Genomic DNA, 23,086 nt, shown 5'->3' with positions numbered 1-23,086 from the left:
TTGTGAATACATTGCACTATTGGCTCCACTTAAATTAGCTGTGGGGATAGCAGACAATCAATTTAATTTGGACAAATCTTCAAACCCCAAAGCAGTGTCTATTGCAGCAACATTGGATCTTTTGTTTTTAATGGATGCTGTGATCGCTTTTAACAGACACAAGAAACAGCCAACTGAAAAATTACTATTGAAGTATTATGTTGAAGAATTTTTATCCAGAATTAGGTACAAGTACAACGTCTCAAATCCGGTAACCTCGGGACTGAGATCCTGCTGGTTTACGGAATTTTCCGGATTTCAGTCAAGAAAATCAATAAAATCAGTAGCCTACCTTAGGCTTCATGATCTGTTCTTTCTGTTTTTTTTAATATCACAAATGGTGGAGGTTCCGACACCATACCATTCCCAGTCTTCGCACTGACGCACCTCTATCTAATTTCTGCAATAATTCTACTTTCTTGGCAATTGACAACAAATTATATTTCTTCTTTGCACTATTACCCATTGGGGTATCTGTTGGCCTTTTTGACATGGTTGCAATGGCAAACAACACACATTCGCAATAAATCACTAAACACCAGAGCGTCCGAAGAGCATACGTATGCTACTGAGACACAAAGTACTAATGGTGGTGTGGGTCAGGTCGGACCGAGTTGAATCTTTCGAAGGCTCGGACCGATTGCACGCCATTTAAAACATAGCGGCGAAGCCGATAACTAGTCCGGCCCGCCGGTTTTTGGACAATAATTCCAGATTTTATTTTACTGAATATCAAATGCGATTTTCTCAAAAATGTCTAGTTTTCGGACAATTCCAATTTTCGGACAGCCGGATTTGAGACATTGTACCTGCACTTGGTGACCAAGGTGGGAGAGTTTACGTGAATGGTTGGATTGAGGCAAGAGAGGAAGTTAGAGAAATCAGCTGATTGAGTGGGGCGAGTTAAAGTACAGGCTAAAATCACCAAGGATGAGAGATTGCTCAGTTTGGAGGTTAAGGAAGTAGAGTAGGAAAGAACGTTTGATAAAGACTGAGGTGGAGATGTAGGAACTGAGGATGTGAAAAGAAAGGTGGTAGAAAATAGGGTGTTCAAACAGGGATCATATTACCTGAACAATGAGGATAAGCCAAGACGAAACTGGGCAATGACTGCTGCAGTATAACTGATTCAACTGTGTGTGTGGGGGGGGAGGAGGAGATAGTGTAATGTGTAGGTGGGGAAGGAGTGGCCACTGAGTAGGAGGGGATTAGCCTTTGGTGAGTTGAGTTTTGTCAGGCCTTGGATGTCTGTGCACTTAATGAGCATGAAGATCTGGTTGGGAATGATATTGTTTGAGAATAAATATTTTGCAGGGCTATACAGAGGTATAGACAATGGAGTGGTTGGGCTTATTTCAATCAGATAGGCTATAGGAAGGCCAATTAGCAAAATTGGCTGAGGTATTCTGTATACAAAAGGATATAGGAAGTCTTTCCTTTCATAAGGAGAACATTCTATTGCTCCTCCAAAAGGCTGTAAATTATACTTGCAACATATAATATAAATCCAGATGTCCATATACTAAATTCATTGGCAAGGGATGTAATTTTCCACATCTTCTGGAGAAGAGGCCTGTTCTCTTTCGCGCCCCCCCCCCCCCCCTGCAAGCCAAGTGGCATGTTGGTGATCTCGAACCATTGATACTATGCCCCTTGTTAAAGTGTAGTTCCAAATTGAAGTTTTAATTTGTGCTGTTGAAAAGTAAATCTACCCTTTTGAGCCCTGTTAATTAAATTACTTTTATTATTCAGGTTTTGCTAGCTGTGCATGCTAATGTTGAAGATCGCGGCATCAAGGGAGACATAACTCCATTGATGGCAGCTGCCAGTGGAGGCTACGTAGACATAGTAAAACTGCTATTGGCCCATGACGCTGATGTAAATGCTCAGTCTTCAACAGGTAAGTAGTGAAGATACTTGGCTATCTAACTTTGCTTCCTGTCTAAAGTGAGATCGCACTTTAGACTCATACTTTCTTATTTTTCAGGAAACACAGCACTCACTTATGCCTGTGCTGGAGGGTTTGTTGATGTTGTAAAAGTACTTCTGAAAGCAGGGGCCAATATTGAGGATCACAACGAAAATGGTCACACACCTCTGATGGAAGCAGCAAGTGCTGGCCATGTTGAAGTTGCCCGGGTGCTTTTAGAATACGGAGCTGGAATCAATACTCACTCAAATGAGTTCAAGGAAAGTGCACTTACACTGGCGTGTTACAAAGGTATAGTAAATTTTAATATTTCATAAGTTGAATGTGATGCGGCAGAAAACATGCACATTTTGAAACTTGAAAACCATATTGAATTTATTTAAGTAGCTAAAACTAAGCAAAGCAATTGATAGCGTGATGTTTAAACGAATGAAGAAGTTGACTTTCCTGAACAGATTTTTGGTCATAGCAAGATTTTGAGATTAGAGATAATAACCTGATAAGGTGGTCAATGTGTCTTCAAAGCAATTAGAATATAGTGCAGAATTTTTATTAAAAATTCATGAAGTTGGAAAGCATGAAAAGTAAAAAGCAGCACTTGTAGTTCCAAATAAGGACCTCTTTGGAGTCTTATGATTCTATTGTACATATACCAGCTAAGGTATAAAACTATCAAAACTAACTTTTGAAAGCATAGTTCCATTTTGCGTGCCATATTGGTATATTCTGCAAACATGACATTTCCCCCACCCTCCTCCAAAAAAAAAAGTTTCTGTTTGCTTTACTTCAGCTATCAGGTGCTTGTTATGGACATGCTTCCACCACAGCACAAAAAAATTGCATATTTAGCTTGTAGCTCCTCCAGGACTTGCCCCTCTTTAAACTGTTGTGTTTTATGATCTGACAAGTGAACAGTGCATCATGTGGTCACTTTCCTATTTTGTTTTAAATAACACATGACTTGATATCCTAAAATTATCAGAAAAAAATTACGGACCTCATTCAGTCTGAAAAGTTGAGAACTTTAAATAACTTTATACATTTAAAAAAAAAACTTGTGTTTTAAATGCAATTACAAAGTAGTGCACATCAGAATATATTTCTATTAATGAATCCTAACTGCCCAATATATCGTATAGGACATTTGGAAATGGTGCGGTTTCTTCTTGAAGCTGGTGCTGATCAGGAGCACAAAACTGATGAGATGCATACAGCTTTAATGGAGGCATGTATGGTAAGTGTTTTGTGCATCTTCTCTTCCCCACCCCTCCCAAAATTGCTGCAACCAGTTCCTTTTTAGGTCTCAATATGTTTAGTGCAATAAATGTGATATCTTTCTTGAACAAGATAGGAATTTATTTAGTCAATTTATCACAAGATGCAGACTGTCAACTACAGATAGTCTGAGAAAAATATGCCAGCAAGTCTTTCTTATAAGATTCAAAACACTGGAATGAGACATGTATACGATTTTGAAGAGTATTTCCTTTGCATAGTAACTTGTTTCATTTTTTTTGGTTGCATGATAATGAAGATTTTTGCAAAAAATGATTTTTAAGTTAAGCATGAACTTTTTTTTCCTGTATACAATAGATTGTTTAGATTGTACAAAACAATTAATCTTTTCATTGTCATAGTGAATATTTCAGTTCATTTCACTTTTATGCAAAGTAAATTGCTGGCTTTATTTGGCTGTCGAGATTAAAAACCGGATTTGCATTTGATTTATTTTGCAAATTAGAATTTGCTAGGTATTTAATATGAAGATACTGACAATTGCTTTTATTGAATAGGATGGCCATGTTGAAGTAGCTCGGCTTCTTTTGGACAGCGGTGCACAAGTAAATATGCCAGCTGATTCTTTTGAGTCTCCATTGACTCTTGCTGCTTGTGGTGGTCATGTGGAACTAGCAGCTTTGCTCATAGAAAGAGGAGCAAACCTGGAAGAAGTAAATGATGAAGGATATACACCATTAATGGAAGCTTCACGAGAAGGCCACGAGGAAATGGTAGCATTGCTGCTTGCTCAGGGTATGAAATATCCCACGTAATAGAAGGACTCATTGACATGACATTGAAACTATTGACTCTTTACTGAATATTCTGCATGATTATAGCTGTCTGGATTTAAATAATCATCTCATTATTTTGGTCTTGGATTTACCATTATTTTTGAAAAGTTTGATCCAAGTACTGTAGCTGAATAAATTAGGTTTTTTTACATTAGTAGGGACAGTGAAACTAAACACAGTTCTCTGGTTAGCAAATATTCAGTTCCATATCATGGTTGACAGGTACTGATGATACAAAGGTTTCAATACCTTTCATTACTTTCAACTGCTAAAGTAACAGTGAAGTATTGGTGTGTGTTATTTTTCGGTAAACTAGCTTTTTAAGATTAATTTTGTTCGTTGGAACCTCCAATATTGTCACACACTGAACTTCCTTTCTAGTTGTGTATTTCACAGAACAAAGGCAGTGAGATCACTTGCCACATCCCATTCTCCTATTGACACAAAGCAACCACACAGTCCAAGAAAGTCTAAATTCAATTTATTTATATTATACTTGTCTTAATTCCCATGCCGAGGCAACTGCATGTATAAAACCGGATGAAAGATGCTGGAGGTTCCACTACATTGAAGCAAAAACAAAATCTTTTCAATAACTAGTTGAGCATCTTTGCAAATGCTGTATTATATTAATATTTGTACCATTGTTACAGTAGGTCTAAAATATTTAAAATCTTGCATTTTTGATTAAGTCTGGAATATGTTATTTGTTCACTCTGCACATTGTGAAACCTTTCATAAGTTGTTTCACTTCAAAATAGCTCATTGTTAATGTGAAAAGTTTTGGCAAGTTTGAGAGATGTGTTAAAGCACTATGTAAATGCAAGTCTTTCTTATGATGGTAACTGTGTTTAAAGGTAATTTGCAGATATGGTCCTCGTGATATCCCATTGTAGTTGGGTCCAGTAATACCATCCTAAAGTGAGAAGCTGAGTGGTTATTTAAGAAAGTAATTGCATGGTATTCTTTTGGTGCCCCTTTTGGGTATTTACTCAAGATATCTTCAGTTTGTACTCGGGTTATTCGTTTAGGCAAGCCTTTTCTCCCTAAGACCTGGAGAGTGTTGTAGCAAGTCCATGGATCAAATTTTTTAAAAAACACTCATTACTGTATTTGAACTTACTGATTTATATTATGTGCTCTCAGGTAATCTTCCTCACTTTGGAAGAATGGTAGATTAAACACTTGAGACTGGCTTCGGCTATAAACTGACAAATCCTGTATATTAAACAGTAAATGAATGTGATCAGAAGCCGTGACAAACGGTAGATTTACAGTAGTTGCAGGCTTATCTGTCTCCCTTTTCCCCCACCCTCCCAGAAGATAGAAAATAACAATCAGCCTCGCCTGCTGTGCTAAACTGCAATATAAACTCGCCACAAGGTCTGACATTGCAGTTTATGGCTGACCAACTGTGAAGTATCTCTGGCCTGTTTATCTTGGATGGCTTCAGACGGACGACTCAATTTAAGCTAGACAAGCTGAGACTATTTTCTTTTAAATACAACTGGGACAGAGGAAATTTCAGCGTGCGTCTCTTAAATTCAAGAGCTGCCAATCAAATTAAACATATTTTCAGACAATAAATATGAATTGAATGGCTTAATCTTACGTCAGTAATTGGTGTTTATTCTTCCCTTGTGTATTAAAATAAGCTGAATAATTTTCTTTCCACGTTACCTATATAGTTAAAAACCAGGTTAATTCACAAAGAAACAGCTGACTTTTATTCCCATGTGTGGCATGACAAAAAAAAATGCAGCCATGTGTAATAAGACACACATGCTTTGTATTTGTCTTGCCTTTTACTCCCCCATCCAGTTACACTCTGGAGTATGTATTGAAATGGTCACCACTTGCAGTCACACTTGAACTGGGTTACTGCCAATGATGCTTTGCAAAGGGATCCCTTGGACCATGTCAACAACATTGGTTTTAGCTCAACTAACTTGTATTTAGTATCTGTGTAACTTACTGAGTGGTCCAAAATAAAGCACTAAACACAAGCTATTACAATACTGATCGCTAAAATCATTGGCGCTTAGTTAAATTAATTATAAATTGCTGCCTGGATTTTTTAGGAGCCAATATTAATGCACAGACGGAAGAAACCCAAGAGACGGCGCTGACTCTAGCTTGCTGTGGAGGCTTCTTGGAAGTTGCAGATTTTTTAATAAAGGCAGGAGCTGACATTGAATTGGGTTGCTCTACACCATTGATGGAGGCTGCTCAAGAAGGCCATCTTGAATTGGTCAAATATTTACTTGCAGCAGGTATGTTCCTGATTTCATAATGGTTATTTGTCCAGTGTCTAATATCCCAAATGACTGCAGTCCAGAAGAATTGTGTAGCAGCTTTAAAATGTAAAAATATTGTCATAGGTTAGTGCAGTATGCAGCTTTGTAATGTCATAAAGTGTGGTGGGTATCCGAGTCTCTCCACACAGTCTAGCTCTGCTCAGGAACTGAGGTTTGATTCTCAAGTTTGATCCTCACTCCAGTGAGCTGCACAATGCAACCTAATGTCATGGAGTACTGTAATTTAAGTCAAATTTCATAAGAACATAAGAATTAGGATCAGGAGTAGAGGCCATCTAGCCCCTCGAGCCTGCTCTGCCATTCACAAGATCATGGCTGATCTGGCTCAAAATCGGTTTCAAAAATAGAAAATTCAATTCAGCTTCAAAATGTGAGCAGACTCAAATACAAGATCCTTTGAAAGAGTAAAAATAATGAATACTTTTAGCCCCTTCAACTGTGCTGGAAGTAATCCACAAAGGAATTCAGTGCATGATTTAACACTTACTGTCTTGCATCTAATTACCAGTGATGCAACTAGAGTATAAACAGGGTTTCCAATTTTTGCTGCTTGATTTTTTTTTTTGGTGCTTAATTTGGTGGTCTTTTTGGGCTCTTGGTTTTGGTTTCCTTTCATCAAAAAAAAAGTAAGACTTGGAACAAATATTTTAACTTTATATTCACCACTAGAACTGAAATGTTCAGTCCAAACACACAATTTGATATGGGCATTAATTTTGGTGATTGCAAGTGCTGAGATCAAAAACAAACCAGAATTCCTTGCAGTAGATTAATTATTTTTCATTACTTTGGAAGAAGCTAAAATGCAATCAGTCACTAAAAAGTAAGTACATTTAACATGGTGAAAGAAGGCATTTTATTTATTGGTGCTAACCAACTATCATGGAGGGGTAATGGAGGAAAAAGCGTCAATTTCAAATGGAAAGCCTTTGCTGTAGTATATGAAGATCTGTCAGGTGCGGTATCTCACTTGTGGAACGGAGTACTGAGAGTCTGGCATCTGAGATAGGAATTGCATCCTACATTTATAAAGGTTCCACTTAAGTGCTGCTAAATTAAATTATTTTATATATCATGGTAATTTGCCATTAAAAACATGTTAAATTTCTAACTGAAGTGATAAATCTGTTCTGTGGATAACCTTTCCAAATGTTTTTTAATACATATAATGCATTATGTTGAACACATCTTTGTATGCTACACTTGAAATGTTAAAGAATTCTTGTTTTTTGTCAGGAGCAAATGTGCATGCCACTACAGCTACAGGAGATACTGCCTTAACATATGCCTGTGAAAATGGACATACTGATGTTGCTGATGTTCTTTTGCAAGCAGGAGCTGATTTGGTAAGAATCACTATCCCGTAACAACATGCTGCTGCAATAGGCATGTGCAAATGTGATAATTTGGCTGACTACAATTGAATATGTAAATTTAAACCATCTTAGCAAATATTCAATAGTTAGATTTAGGTATGCTTTATCTAAAAGATAGATTCTTTATTGCCAAGTTAAATTACAAGTTTAATAGGAGCTGCACAGTAGTGTTAGTACTTTTTTTTTTAAAGAGTGGAATTTTGAAGTTCAGCTTTTGAAATTGCACATAGTTTAAAATTAGAATTTTAGTTCTTGAGCCCTTTCATGAATTTTCAAACCTTTCTTCCTTTTTTAGGAGCATGAATCTGAAGGTGGGAGGACACCCTTGATGAAAGCTGCAAGAGCTGGCCATTTGTGTACAGTACAGTTCCTCATCAGTAAAGGTGAGTCTTCATTAGTCCTGCAAAATGTCTGGAAGTTTTCTTCCATGTACAATTGTACAAGCCTGACATTTGAATTTTTTCATATTGTTGTAAAATAAATTAATGGGTTGAGTGAATTTATTTCCCCACTGGTGAGAATATAAGACAGGACATGCCAATTTTCTCTGGCTGACCTTTGTTTTTAGATCACAAACTGAGACACTTAAACAATATATTTTAGCAATTACATTTCTCAGATAAGCCATTACTGTAATATTAACTCTACCGGCATAGTTTGAAGCTCATGTATTTAGCAACAAGCTCACCTATTTCGGTATAGTTTGTTGCCTGCAGCACAGCATACTGTTTCAGAATTGGTAATCTGAGTCTGTGAATTGGAGATTTTGGATGAATTTTAAGTCTAGAATGTAAAGTGTGCTTTGGAGCTGGAGGCAGGAAAGCGTTACAGGAGAGATGCTTAATGCAATACATCTTTTCCTTTTGGAGTCCACTTGATTCTAAAATGTATAACTTCTTCCTGAACAATTTTGAAGTCTTGGGGTACTGATGAACATATATTGGGAATAAGCAGAATGATGCAGGATATTTGAACGGTGGAGCTGCCTGATGATGAAGATTGCAAAGCAAATGTGCTTCCACTCCCAAGTTCCAAATTACCATGGCAAGACGTTCTGTATATTTCTGTGTTTCTGTGAAGGCTAAGCGGTAGAATTATTGGGCCCATGTTTCGGGCCGCGCCTAGAACGGCGCAGCCCCGACCTGGACGCCCGTTTTTCGCACCACAAAGTGCGCCTAAAAAAAACTTAGATTCTCCGGCTCCCTGCAGGTCCTCTGGAGCCTGGCGCGGCGCAGCACGAGCTGAATGGGGCGGAGCTAGGTCCCTGCGCTGAAGACAGTGCCGGAACCTCTGCACATGCGCGCTACAGTGGGTGCGCATGTGCAGTAGCTCCAGGCGCCCAAAACTGTGTGGGAGGGGCCCGAAGCATGCAGCCCCTAGCCCTGGCTGAATGGCCTCACTGGGGCTGCGTGCGTAAGGCTGCCTCCTACGCCCAGCTCCTGCTTCCTCCCGACCCGACTTTCCCCCCCCCCCCCCCCCCAAACCACGCGACCTGACCTCCTGACCTCTCTTTCCTGCCCCCCCCCCCCCCCCCCCCACTGAACCGACCTCCCCTCCCCCCGACCCGACTCCCGCCCCCGGACCCGACCCAACGCCACCTACCTGTAAATCTGGTGCTGGGGACGGGCCCTGCCCGAAATCTTGGGCCCGGCCCGTTCAGCCTCCCTCCCCCTTCTCCTTTCCCTTTCTCCCCCCCGCCTTCTCCTTTCTCCCCCCCCCCCCCCTTCTCCTTTCTCCCCCCCCCCTTCTCCTTTCTCCCCCCCCCTTCTCCTTTCTCCCCCCCCCTTCTCCTTTCTCCCCCCCCTTCTCCTTTCTCCCCCCCCCATCTCCTTTCTCCCCCCCCCCATCTCCTTTCTCCCCCCCCCATCTCCTTTCTCCCCCCCTTCTCCTTTCTCCCCACCCCCCTTCTCCTTTCTCCCCCTCCCCTTCTCTTCTCCCCTTCTCCTTTCTCCCCCCCCCTTCTCCTTTCTTCCCCCCCCTTCTCCTTTCTCCCCCCCCCTTCTCCTTTCTCCCCCCCTTCTCCTTTCTCCCCCCCCTTCTCCTTTCTTCCCCCCCCTTCTCCTTTCTCCCCCCCCTTCTCCTTTCTTCCCCCCCCTTCTCCTTTCTTCCCCCCCCTTCTCCTTTCCTCCCCCCCCTTCTCCTTTCCTCCCCCCCTTCTCCTTTCCTCCCCCCCTTCTCCTTTCCTCCTCCCCCTTCTCCTTTCCTCCCCCCCTTCTCCTTTCCTCCCCCCCTTCTCCTTTCCTCCCCCCCCTTCTCCTTTCCTCCCCCCCTTCTCCTTTCCTCCCCCCCCTTCTCCTTTCCTCCCCCCCCTTCTCCTTTCCTCCCCCCCCCCTTCTCCTTTCCTCTCCCCCCCCTTCTCCTTTCCTTCCCCCCCTTCTCCTTTCCTTCCCCCCCTTCTCCTTTCCTTCCCCCCCTTCTCCTTTCCTTCCCCCCCTTCTCCTTTCCTTTCCCCCCCTTCTCCTTTCCTTCCCCCCCTTCTCCTTTCCTTCCCCCCCCTTCTCCTTTCCTTCCCCCCCCTTCTCCTTTCCTTCCCCCCCCTTCTCCTTTCCTTCCCCCCCCTTCTCCTTTCCTTCCCCCCCCTTCTCCTTTCCTTCCCCCCCTTCTTCCTCCTTTCCTTCCCCCCCCTTCTCCTTTCCTTCCCCCCCCTTCTCCTTTCCTTCCCCCCCCTTCTCCTTTCCTTCCCCCCCCTTCTCCTTTCCTTCCCCCCCCTTCTCCTTTCCTTCCCCCCCTTCTCCTTTCCTTCCCCCCCCTTCTCCTTTCCTTCCCCCCCTTCTCCTTTCCTTCCCCCCTTCTCCTTTCCTTCCCCCCCTTCTCCTTTCCTTCCCCCCCTTCTCCTTTCCTTCCCCCCCTTCTCCTTTCCTTCCCCCCCTTCTCCTTTCCTTCCCCCCCTTCTCCTTTCCTTCCCCCCTTCTCCTTTCCTTCCCCCCCTTCTCCTTTCCTTCCCCCCCTTCTCCTTTCCTTCCCCCCCTTCTCCTTTCCTTCCCCCCCTTCTCCTTTCCTTCCCCCCCTTCTCCTTTCCTTCCCCCCCTTCTCCTTTCCTTCCCCCCCTTCTCCTTTCCTTCCCCCCCTTCTCCTTTCCTTCCCCCCCTTCTCCTTTCCTTCCCCCTTCTTCCTTTCCTTCCCCCCCTTCTCCTTTCCTTCCCCCCCTTCTCCTTTCCTTCCCCCCCCTTCTCCTTTCCTTCCCCCCCTTCTCCTTTCCTTCCCCCCCTTCTCCTTTCCTTCCCCCCCTTCTCCTTTCCTTCCCCCCCTTCTCCTTTCCTTCCCCCCCTTCTCCTTTCCTTCCCCCCCTTCTCCTTTCCTTCCCCCCCTTCTCCTTTCCTTCCCCCCCTTCTCCTTTCCTTCCCCCCCTTCTCCTTTCCTTCCCCCCCTTCTCCTTTCCTTCCCCCCCTTCTCCTTTCCTTCCCCCCCTTCTCCTTTCCTTCCCCCCCTTCTCCTTTCCTTCCCCCCCTTCTCCTTTCCTTCCCCCCCTTCTCCTTTCCTTCCCCCCCTTCTCCTTTCCTTCCCCCCCCTTCTCCTTTCCTTCCCCCCCCTTCTCCTTTCCTTCCCCCCCTTCTCCTTTCCTTCCCCCCCTTCTCCTTTCCTTCCCCCCCTTCTCCTTTCCTTCCCCCCCCTTCTCCTTTCCTTCCCCCCCCTTCTCCTTTCCTTCCCCCCCCTTCTCCTTTCCTTCCCCCCCTTCTCCTTTCCTTCCCCCCCTTCTCCTTTCCTTCCCCCCCTTCTCCTTTCCTTCCCCCCCTTCTCCTTTCCTTCCCCCCCTTCTCCTTTCCTTCCCCCCCTTCTCCTTTCCTTCCCCCCCTTCTCCTTTCCTTCCCCCCCTTCTCCTTTCCTTCCCCCCCTTCTCCTTTCCTTCCCCCCCTTCTCCTTTCCTTCCCCCCCTTCTCCTTTCCTTCCCCCCCTTCTCCTTTCCTTCCCCCCCTTCTCCTTTCCTTCCCCCCCTTCTCCTTTCCTTCCCCCCCTTCTCCTTTCCTTCCCCCCCTTCTCCTTTCCTTCCCCCCCTTCTCCTTTCCTTCCCCCCCCTTCTCCTTTCCTTCCCCCCCTTCTCCTTTCCTTCCCCCCCTTCTCCTTTCCTTCCCCCCCTTCTCCTTTCCTTCCCCCCCTTCTCCTTTCCTTCCCCCCCTTCTCCTTTCCTTCCCCCCCCTTCTCCTTTCCTTCCCACCCCTTCTCCTTTCCTTCCCCCCCTTCTCCTTTCCTTCCCCCCCCTTCTCCTTTCCTTCCCCCCCCTTCTCCTTTCCTTCCCCCCCCTTCTCCTTTCCTTCCCCCCCCTTCTCCTTTCCTTCCCCCCCTTCTCCTTTCCTTCCCCCCCCTTCTCCTTTCCTTCCCCTTCCTTCCCCCCCCTTCTCCTTTCCTTCCCCCCCCTTCTCCTTTCCTTCCCCCCCCTTCTCCTTTCCTTCCCCCCCCTTCTCCTTTCCTTCCCCCCCCTTCTCCTTTCCTTCCCCCCCCTTCTCCTTTCCTTCCCCCCCTTCTCCTTTCCTTCCCCCCCCTTCTCCTTTCCTTCCCCCCCCCTTCTCCTTTCCTTCCCCCCCTTCTCCTTCCCTCTCCCCTCGCTGTCAGAAACACAGACACTGACAGACAGAGAGTCAGAGACACACTGCGGGGGGCATCCCAGGACACTGTTGGAGGGCTCCCGGTGCTGCAGTCGATAAGTAGAAAATGTTTTATTTATTGATTTTTAAAAAAAAAAATTATTTCTTTATTTTTTTGATTGATTTATTGATGTTTTTATCACTTCTTATTATTGATGATGGCTCTTTATTTGTAAAACTGAAGTGTTTAATCTTTGTAAACTTCCCTTTAAACCCCCCCCCCCCTCCCATTCCCTACGCCTGATTTGTAACCTACGCCTGATTTTCTAAAGTGTAGACAAGGTTTTTTCCTGCGTACAAAAATCTTTACTTACTTCATTCTAAGTTAGTTTGGAGTAAGTTTTCACTGCCGAAACTTTGAAAACAGGCATAAGTGGCCGGACATGCCCCCTTTTGAAAAAAAAATTCTGTTCCAAAGTGAAACTGTTCTAACTGACTAGAACTGGAGCAAACTAAATGCCGAGAATTTGAATTTCTAAGATACTCCGTTCTACACCAGTTGCTCCAAAAAATCAGGAGCAACTGAGGCCGAAACTTGGGCCCATTGACTCCGGAGATAATGAAAGCTATTCTGAGATCCTTGTTTGGCTTTTTCTGCTTCCCAAGAGATATGGGAACTTGGAGTGAAACATGCCAAATAAAATATTAAGAAAGCAGATGATCCTGGCTTTAGGGAAACATATAATACAACTTTCTTTTAAAAGTACCTGTACTCAAAAGGAACAGGTGTTCTCCTTTATTGCTCAGATGGTGAGTATTGAGTGTACTGAGATCCTTTTGATTTTTGACTGAAGCTCATTCAGCTTTTAATGCGTTGCAAGTACTTGTCCTTTTTTTCCCGCCCCTTGAATGCCAAAAGGGTAAGCAGATATTATGTAACGCATTTTTATTATTTTTTTTAAACTGGAAATGATTTAAATCTGAGAAATTCAAGAGTTTCTGAGAATTGGATTTGAGTGACAGATAACACATGCTTTCTTTATGGTTCCTAGTCACTAACACTCTACTAGGTTTGTCAAGTGCATTCTCTTTGGTTGGTATCCTTGAAGTAGCTATTGTAAAGCCAAGCTGTTGAAGTAATGACTGTATATTTACCAAACATTATTCACTTGATATATCTGTAGTAGCTCCACTGTGCACATAGAAACTGCGAGAGGGTATACAGATGTGGCTTTGCCTTTCTTCAACTACCTAAGCAAGTGATTTTCGGAGAATATCTAGTATTTTTATACAAGTTAATGCACTCCAATTGATTTGCATTTATGGTAATACAGGAATTGATTCAAAGCACTGTGCAGGTTGCATGTATGGTCAAGGCACAATTGCTCCACACTAACTACGCTTAAACTTTGCCTCTTCAGGAGCAAATGTGAACAGGGCTACAGCTAACAACGATCATACAGTGGTGTCTTTAGCATGTGCTGGAGGACACCTTGCTGTTGTTGAACTCCTTTTGGCACATGGGGCAGATCCTACACATCGATTAAAGGTATTGAAAATGTGCTTTACAAAGTCTATTTTGTAAGACTGCAAACTATACAGTGGTCTGATGTCGTGAATATCCTTTACAAAATTCCTGTTATGAAAAAGAAAAGTTGGCTTATTTTTGATGTGTTTCACAGGACGGCTCCACTATGCTCATAGAAGCTGCTAAAGGGGGACATACAAATGTGGTTTCGTACTTGTTAGACTACCCAAACAACATCCTGCCTGTACCAGGGCCAGATGTGGCTCAGCTCACACCACCTTCACATGATCAGTCTCAGGTAAGGTTACAAATTATTTTCAACTTGCTGCACCCCACTGTCAAATTTAAAGCACTAACTTTTATTTTGGACCGATGTTAAAGCTGACCACCTGATTTTTAAACTATCAACAGACACTAATAAAAATGCAAATCTCAAGAAACCACATTCTGTTTGCGTGAATAATATGCTAGTGAGATTTACGCCTAAAAATTTAGGCGGCGCAGAAACCAAACTCCAGTGTAATTGAGCAATTTTCACCTTGGAAGAAGTCTCAAACTGCCTCACTTTATTTCTGCAATTTGACTGTGAAATTTTTTTCCTCCATACCAAGACGTGCAGTAAACTTAATTAAAGTCTCTGAACTTGAGATTTTTGCCCCCAAACTTCCCTGCCCTAGGGATTGTACAGGCATGTCATACCAGGACCATGTGCTTCATAAAAGGAAGCCATCTTTGTGACATTCAGCAGGATGACGTCAAACCACAGACTATGTCCTGCAGGGTGTTACTTGTCGAGATAAAGGCTACCACGATCCTGAACTTCTACAGTTCAGGAATCCAGTTAACCACGGGGGATCTATGGGCTGTAAAGGCCTACATTCACCACAGAGCATCAGAATTTATTACCTGTGGCATGGTCCACATGAAGCAAAGAGACAGGCCCATACAGTTCTACAGGTTTGCTGGCTTTCCCAGGATGCATGGGGAAATCGGCAGAACCCACCTGGTGCTAAAATTGCCACATTGAAACCCTGTGACTTGCATCAACATACCTTAACGTGTAGATTGCCTGTACCCACCAACGGATACTGTATGTCAATGTGCAGCATGTGGAGGGCTGCCACATGCATTTAACCGTTGCCATTCAGCCATCAGTTATTCAGCAAGGTCGGCTGAAAAATGCTTGGATCCTAGGGGACAACATCTGATGAGATGGCTGCTGACACAGTTCCAAGTGACACAGTGCAGCAGAGGAATATTAACATTTGTGACTAGGCAGGTGGTGGAGAGGCTGTTTCAGGTGCCTGGATAGGTCAGGTGGTGTCCTGCAGTGTGCACCAGAGAGTGGTTAAAAAAAATAATTGTGGTCAGCTACATACTGCACAATTTCACCTTGTGAAAAGGCCTCAGCCTGGACATAACTGGCAAAGAGCCGTGGAATCAGAAGATCCTGAGTTGCAAGTTCCAAAGCCAGGGGCTGATAGCTGCTCAGACGAGAGGTCATTTTGAGGTGCCAGGGTAGTCAGAAGGTTGCTCTTTGCTGAGATGTTCAACAACTGATTGCCTCCACTACCCAAACAAAGCTTCATTACCACCTCCCTCGCTCTCGGACAGTAACGATTTTCAGAAGGGAATGTCAACCAAGCACTCGACAACTAACCAGTCGTGTAAACTATTCCCAGTGGGACTGTGATCTCAAAGAGTAAGAGATATTGGAATGATACAAGGGATGAGGGACTTCAGTTATGTGAAGAGATTGGAGAAGCTGGGGTTCTCCTTTGAGCAGAAAAGGTAGAGGAGATTTGAACGGTTTTGATAGAGTAAATAAGGAGAAACTGTTTCCAGTGGCAGAAAGGTCAGTAATAAGAGGACACAGATTTAAGGTTATTTGACAAAACAACCCGAGGCGACGAGGAAAAAATGTTTATGCAGCGAGTTGTGATCTGGAATGTGCTGCCTGAAAGGGTGGTGGAAGCAGATTCAGTGGTAACTTTTAAAAGGGAATTGGATAAATACTTGGAAGGAAAAAATTTACAAGGCTATGGGAAAAGAGCACAGGAGTGGGACTAATTGGATCGCTCTACCAAAGAACTGGCACAGGCTTGATGGGCCAAAGGGCATCCTTCTGTGCTGTATCGTTCTGATTTTATGAATTGAAGTAAAAATACAACTTTAATATAATGAATAATAAAACAAACTGGCATCAATGAACAACAAGGCCCAAAAAGAGGACCTTCAACCAAGAAAAATAAGTGAGATCCAGACTCTCCTCCATAGAACTGCATTATTGATCATCAACTGTGTGAAAAGTCAAGGTGCATCCACACTTTGTAAGATATAATGCAATTTCCATTCAAATTTATTAGTGCACTTTAACCCTGCATCGATGACACAAAAAAAAGTGCAGTGTCAAACTTTACAACTGTTGCTGGATTGTTGGACTGCATTAATGTACATTGAACATTAATGAAATGTTCAGACAATAGAGGCCTCTATTAATGACAAATTAGAATAAGGGCAGTATCAAACTGTATACAATACATGCAAGAAAAAAAAAATCTCTGGAGCCGTCATGGAGCACAATGGAACTTTATAATGGAATGTCCACAAGCAAACAGGCCAACCTAATTAACTCAACAGAGAAAGTGAACAGTCATGCAGTTTAAAAAGCAGTTCTCAGGAATAAAGGCAGGTGTACTCAGCATTAGACAGCTACCCTACTCTTTCGAGACATTGCACTTCCCTTTAGTGCAGAGATGAGACTTTTGTCCATGTTCCACCCTGCTGCATTTTACTGTCCTCGAGACCAGGAAGTGGTGATGGGCAGGCTCTTGATGCTGGATTGAAGGGTCATGGGACTGAGGTGGCTCTCGACTCATGGCAGCTGGCTCCTGATGTGGGGGGAGCGATGAAACTGGGTGTTGCTTGCCTTGTTCTACTGGCGTGGTGGTTTGAGTGGAACAAGGCTGGAGCCCTTGCAAATGCTGCCATCCTGAAGCGTTGGCAGCATCAGGCACTTGCACTACAATCATCACCCTTCCACTTGGCCCTGGATCTGTGGCCCTGCTCATCAGCTGGATGTCTCCTGTGATTACAGCCATCAAATCCTGGAAGTGCTGAGTCACTGCATTGGTCTACAAATGGAAAGTATGTGCCCTCCAATCTGTCCCCCATTATAACTGCCGCTTCCTGGGGCGGTTCACGCAAAGCAATGCTCCACAATGCTGTTGCATACCAGGGCTGTGAATTTTGATGATGCTCCCTAGAGCACTCGCATACCTGTAATGCTCTTGGAATATGCATCTCTTAAGACGCACACCCATAACATCTGGGTCTCATGACTTTTCAATCCTCTGCCGCCTTTCACTCTGCCTCTCTGGAGGAGGGGCCACATCCTCCCCCCACTTCTGACTCTTCAGCCAATAAACTTACCTGCCTATATCTAACTAGCTATGCTGGTGGCTAGAACAGTTGAGCCAGGTGACTCGAATGCTGAAACGGAAGGGCTTGGGGTAGCCAAAAGAGATGTACTCTTCCCAACCTCCTAGAGCTCCTCCACCTCACCTGCATTCTGGTGGTTTTCTGGATCTGTAGTAATAAAAAGAAAAAGATTAGAATGGTTAAGTAAGCCCCCTTCTGGATGCAGTCTCCATTTACAAGGAGATGGAAGGCTAGGTTTGTGAAATGGTACAGGGGGCTGCCACAGAGATATCAGGCATTTAGGTACTCCTCCCAGTAGCATGATGCCACTGACCTCTGCTTCCACCACCATGACATGCTGAAGATAAAAGAAACAAGAAATGAGAGTAAAGATCCGACCTAGGTAAGGAGCACAGTTAACATAAATGGTCAGAGAACAAATATAGCTATAAAACCGAATAATACAAGGCTGTTTATTTAAAAAAATGAAATAAAGATAAAGGAAACCACTATTAAAGACAAATTTCAACACAGCATCCAAAAATAAAATTGGGGAACTAGAGGCAATAACCTGTAGCAAGGAACCAGATATAGTAGGAATAACTGAAACATGGTTACATAAAAAACAGAGCTGGCAGTTAAATATTGCAGGTCATAATCAGAAAGGATAGGGAAGGAAGAAGGGGTGTGGGGTAGCTGTACTAATGAGATAACAATGGCAGTAGAAAAAAGGGACATAATAACAAGGTTCGAAACAGAATCCATATGAATTGAAATAAAAGATGAGTGATCGATGATGCCAATAGGGTTATGCTACAGACCACCCAATAGTGGAAAGGGTTGGAGGAAGAAATATGAAAGCAGATATGTGAAATGAGTAATGGACATTGAATAATAATCATGGGAATTTTTAACTGGCAAGAGGAGGTAGGGAAATGGGTAGGGAATGGAGTTTTTACAATTTGTGCAGGACTCTTTTCTTACCCAGTCTGTACAAATCCCAACGAGATGAAGCACTGCTGCATCTAGTAATGGGAAATAAACCAGAACAGATAGGAGAAGTAAGCGTCGGGAAACATCTAGGCAATTGCGGTCACAACATAAGATTTCAGATAAAGCTTGAAGGACATACAGGCACGACGGGCTCGTATAATTCTTTGAAAATTTAAGCTTTGGTAAAAATTAGAATCTTGCTTTGAATGAAATCCATCTGAAGCTAGGTATCGCTCACAGACAAGAGTATAAGTTTATATGACTCTTGCTTTGTTATTGTGCAATTGAATTGTTGAATTTTTTTCAGGCTCCCAGGGTACCGGTGCAAGCACTTGCCATGGTAGTTCCACCCCAGGAACCTGACCAGTCTCCAGCGAATGTTGGAGCTACGCTTTCTGTCATTAATAAAGGTGAGTTTTTTTTAATTGTTTTTATTGATTGAGGGAGGAAGCTTAATGTGCTTTCCTTTGGATTATAAATATATAGTTTCTTTCCCAAATCCCACCCCTTGGGACCCGAGTCTCAAAGGAAGCATGAAGGAACATTTAGGAAATAAAATTTGTATCCAACAACCCCATTTGTTTGTATACATTAAGCAGATGGTTTCAAAAGAAGCAAGTTTAGTTTTGCAATTTGAGTCTTTTTTGCATGATTTATTTACGATTCATGTTTTAAGTAACTAAAGGAGTTCGAATGCTATTTGTGTCCCTTGAAAGCAAGATTTTATGCCTACTAATATGGTTTTGTGGACTTTACATAGACTGTCACCCGGCTTAACAGTAGGATGACAGGTTTGAACAGATTTCATGTCTAATTCCTAAAATTGGAGTGGTGGGGGTGAAAATTTTAATGATCTTGAAGCTCAGTGTTGGAAACTGCCAACTTATCTGGCCTTTTTTGAGGCTAGGAAATAGGGAGGCATACATTTTGTTTGAGTAAGGCATACCGTTGATATTTCAGAATGCATTTGTGGTTTCTATCTACAAGGGAGTTGCGAGTAAGCTGAAAACTACTGAAGAAGCTTGCTGTTGCTCATGTCTCTTCAAAATGATTCTTGGGTCATCACAGCATGTATAGTGGCTGCTTGGAAAGCCCATGAGTAATCAAAATAGAGCGGTCTCATGAGCAATATGTCGTGTAGTTTGTGGCTTCACAGAAGATCATGGAATTTTGTAAGACTGAGTGAAAACACGCTAATTTTACATTCATGGATCGTCCTAAGGCTTTTGACCTAGTGCCTCATGCAGTCCCCATGACGAAGCTGGAAGCTATGGGAGTACAGTCAAGTCCAAGATTCATACAAGGGTAGTTAGAAAACTCACTGAACTTCTTCCTATTGTAAGAGGAGTGAGACAAATATATCCACTATCCCCCATCTCGCGCAATGTCGCCTTCAATATTTTGTTCGATGATGGGATATCCATGTCTTCCAGGCATTTCTGAAAGAATTAGTTTGCTTTTTATAAAGATGATTCCTTACGGTGTTGGTAGATTTACCTGGGATACAGTGTGCTTTACTCACCATGTTGACCAATGGGTTAACCAGTGCACTACATGGTGTACAAGAGCAATATTATGACTTTGAGGTGACTGCCCCACTTTCTCTTTGATATCAGTACTGGGGCTCTTAATAGATGTCAACTTAGATTGGACCATATTGAGAAGGAGCCAAGGCGTTTGATCTAATTTTTAATTAGCTCAAAATCCTAATGTAAGTAAAGCTCATGAGATGTGTCCAAAAAGTTTTCTGTCATGTTTTCAAATCCCTATGCATGTAAAGGAAGGGTTTCCTTCGGTCCATGTGAGATCTCTAGGCCTGAGCTGTGGGGTGGATTGTGGCAAAAAGGAGACACAGTTGCATGAAGGAGGCTCTGGACTACATTCAGCATCTTGGAGGCGGAGTCATTGTTATTGCAGACAGTTCCCGCCCAAACCTACCAACTGAAGACCTAGATTGAGCAATTGGTGATGAGGAAGCTTGGTACATAGTATTGGATTTAGATGCTGACATCATCAAGGTTCATGCCTACTATGATTATGTTGCAGAGAGGCAAGCAGTTATCACTGGAGCTTAGCACCTCAAACTGAAGTATGGGGTTCATGCTATGATTAGGAAAACAATGCCATTACATGGTCAGTTTTGCTGCTCACCATGCTGTTTCTGAGGGGTTCCTTGTATTAGCTGTCTTCAGGGAGGGCTCAAACCTGTGCTTGTCAGGTAGTGATCAACCAAAGACAAACTTCCTTCAAAGGTCTGTAAAGAAAAACGATAAGAGGATGTCTTTGGCTCCAAGATGATGGTCCTCATGATGGAAAAAAGGGAAGGGGTTAACCGTCCATGACTGACTTAGTAATCAAATAGATTTGCGGTTGGCATTGCTGATGCTCAACCAGCAAACTTGTTTACTGGAAAATCTGGAGTGAAGGTAGACCTATTAATGAGGTCCGAGAGTCAGCTTCACAACATCAAGACGTTGCCCTAACTGGACACTGTTCCTTACTTGATGGGCAGTGAGAAACTTGCCATGCCATGTGGTTAAATTCCTGGGAAATGAAGGAAAGAAGGGGAGGGTCTCCAGGCTCATACCAAACACCTGCCAAAGTTCTCTGCATTTAGGTAAATATAATGTGTCCCTACGTGGAGAGTACTCGGTCATGTCATATGTGAACAGACACTCTGCCTGAATGGATTTCTTATTAGCATGGTTTAGAGATGTAATCCTGGCGATGGGTTTCAGTATATGTCGAGGCACCCATCCACCAAAAAAAGGAAATTTCCCTGGATTAATCGAGTCTGAGAAATATTGTGCCATCTGAATCCACTCTCGAATGTGAGGAAAGGCATGTTCCCAAGAATGTTTTGAAGTATTTAGGATCGGGTACAAGACCATTTTACAGCAGTGTTTTTTGAGGAAACGACAAGAGAAAAATGAGTGGATATTAGTATTTACAGATGTCTTCATGCCAGTTAATGTCTTTTTGGCATGTTTAAATATCTGAACACTTCCTATTAGACTTTGCAGTGACAGCTACCCTTCTCCACATCCCAAGATATACACCAACTTAGGGGCTTCTTTGAGAGAAGTGAGGGCTGAAGACACTTTCACACTTTCAGCAATTCCATTGGTGGTCTCAACAGTAATTTCAGTAGATCATCTGATGGGATTGTTCAAGGTGGCTTCATACTACCTTAAGTGCTTGCTCCTGTAGCTGGGGATTCTGATTGGTGTATGAAGTATTTTTGACCAGCTCTAGGATCTTTGCCAAGTGCAGCAGCTGGAATTATAAACAGATGTGTGGGTTGAGAGATCAGTTGCAGCACCTGCTGACTTTAATGGCAGGAGAACCGCTGTTGCCAAGCTCTCTAGTCTCAACTTTTTTTTCTGGAAGGAGAAACCAACGTCCTAACTGCCATGAAAATTCTCAGATAATTTGTGCAATGATAATTAAGGCTTAACTAGTGCACTACTCAATCTAGCCTAACTGTTAACTTTTTACATACAGGATATGCAATTAGTTGTTTACTAGTGTCTGCTGGGACTGAGTCAACCAAGATTGTCTTTTTCAAGTTGACTGTTTTAACATCTGTTGACAGATGAGGCATGCAGCTGCCTTCTTTGCAAAACGCTCAATTTTAAACTAGAATGATAATCGTTTGATAATACAGTTAACCATTATGATACCAAAAATTATGTATCTTGTTTATATTAAGAATTCCCAAGTAATTGAAATATTTTGTTCGGGCTGTCTGTGGGGATATAAAAGTTGGTTAGTCTGAACAACTTAACAGTAACACCATTTCCATATAATTTAATAAAGGGCTTCATGGTTTCTGGTAAAGCATATCCATCCATATCAATTACATTTTGAGACTTGGGTCCTAAACACTCTTCAGCTACTTTCATCTTGCGGTACTGTTGAGTGCTGCCATCTCCCTAGGAGCGGCAACCCTGAATTAAATTGTCCCGGAGGATCCAGTTTATAAAAAAAAAACATACTGGTCTTAGTGATTCCAGCAGTTTTACTTTGGGGTTGCCGTCTGCTGCAGGAGATCTGTGTTCTGGAACTGGCAGAACTATCATGGTGAAACAGCGGTATAAAGCACTTTTTACAGTTGGATTTTAAGATGTTCAATATATAAGCAGTGTTTAACATATATATTGCCCGTTTAACAGTGTTTCCAGATTTTTATGGTACATTCATTATCACCTGGTTCCTGTTGGTCAAAGCCTTTTCTAGTTTTCTTGAATGAATTGACCATTACAACTTAGGTTCTTGCATAAATTTAGCTGAAAAAATCTATACCGAACTTAACAAATCCAACCTTGTATGTTTAGCAAATTAATATACCGATACTTAAAGTTCATGTATTGTAAATAACATGCTGTTAATTTAGTTGCATGAATTTTCTTTGCATCTAGATTTAGATGCATAATATGAAGGCGACTGTCAATGTGAAGTATTTAAATTTTAAAACATCTTCTCAAAGATTGCAACATAATAGAAATGAGCTGTCCTATTTTTATGAAGTTGTTAAATCACTTGCTCACATTTAATTTTAAAGTTACTATAATATGGTTTATGAAAGGGAAATCATGTTTGGCAAATTTACTGGAGTTCTTTGAGGATGTAACTAGCAGGGTGAATAAAGTGGAACCAATAGACGTTGAATTTCCAGACGGCATTCAATAAGATGCCACATAAAAGGTTACTGCACAAGATAAGAGCTCACTGGGTTGGAGGAAATATATTAGCATGGATAGAGGATTGGCTAACTAACAGAAAACAGAGTCAGGATAAATGGGTCATTTTCAGGTTGGCAAACAGTAACTAGTGGGGTGCTACAGGGATCAGTGCTGAGGCCTCAACTATTTACCATCTATATTAATG

General features: G+C 42.6%; 1 protein-coding gene across 18 annotated transcripts in view; it reads left to right on the top strand.

Moving 5' to 3' along the window:
* The window catches only part of ankhd1 (ankyrin repeat and KH domain containing 1), a 193,796-nt gene that overhangs the window by 108,297 nt on the left and 62,413 nt on the right, over positions 1-23,086 (top strand). For all 18 annotated transcript variants that reach the window (XM_070878328.1, XM_070878323.1, XM_070878329.1 and 15 more), the window contains 10 exons: positions 1,792-1,939; positions 2,027-2,260; positions 3,109-3,203; positions 3,763-4,000; positions 6,123-6,314; positions 7,596-7,705; positions 8,031-8,118; positions 13,677-13,804; positions 13,938-14,081; positions 18,504-18,606. In XM_070878328.1, coding sequence (XP_070734429.1) covers positions 1,792-1,939; positions 2,027-2,260; positions 3,109-3,203; positions 3,763-4,000; positions 6,123-6,314; positions 7,596-7,705; positions 8,031-8,118; positions 13,677-13,804; positions 13,938-14,081; positions 18,504-18,606 — 1,480 coding nt within the window. The remainder of the gene's footprint in view (positions 1-1,791; positions 1,940-2,026; positions 2,261-3,108; positions 3,204-3,762; positions 4,001-6,122; positions 6,315-7,595; positions 7,706-8,030; positions 8,119-13,676; positions 13,805-13,937; positions 14,082-18,503; positions 18,607-23,086) is intronic.

This window comes from Pristiophorus japonicus, chromosome 4 (assembly GCF_044704955.1).
Source record: "Pristiophorus japonicus isolate sPriJap1 chromosome 4, sPriJap1.hap1, whole genome shotgun sequence".
In the NCBI taxonomy this organism is placed as follows: domain Eukaryota; kingdom Metazoa; phylum Chordata; class Chondrichthyes; family Pristiophoridae; genus Pristiophorus; species Pristiophorus japonicus.
Note: the sequence above shows the minus strand (reverse complement) of the source record. Positions and strands in the feature narration are given on the sequence as shown.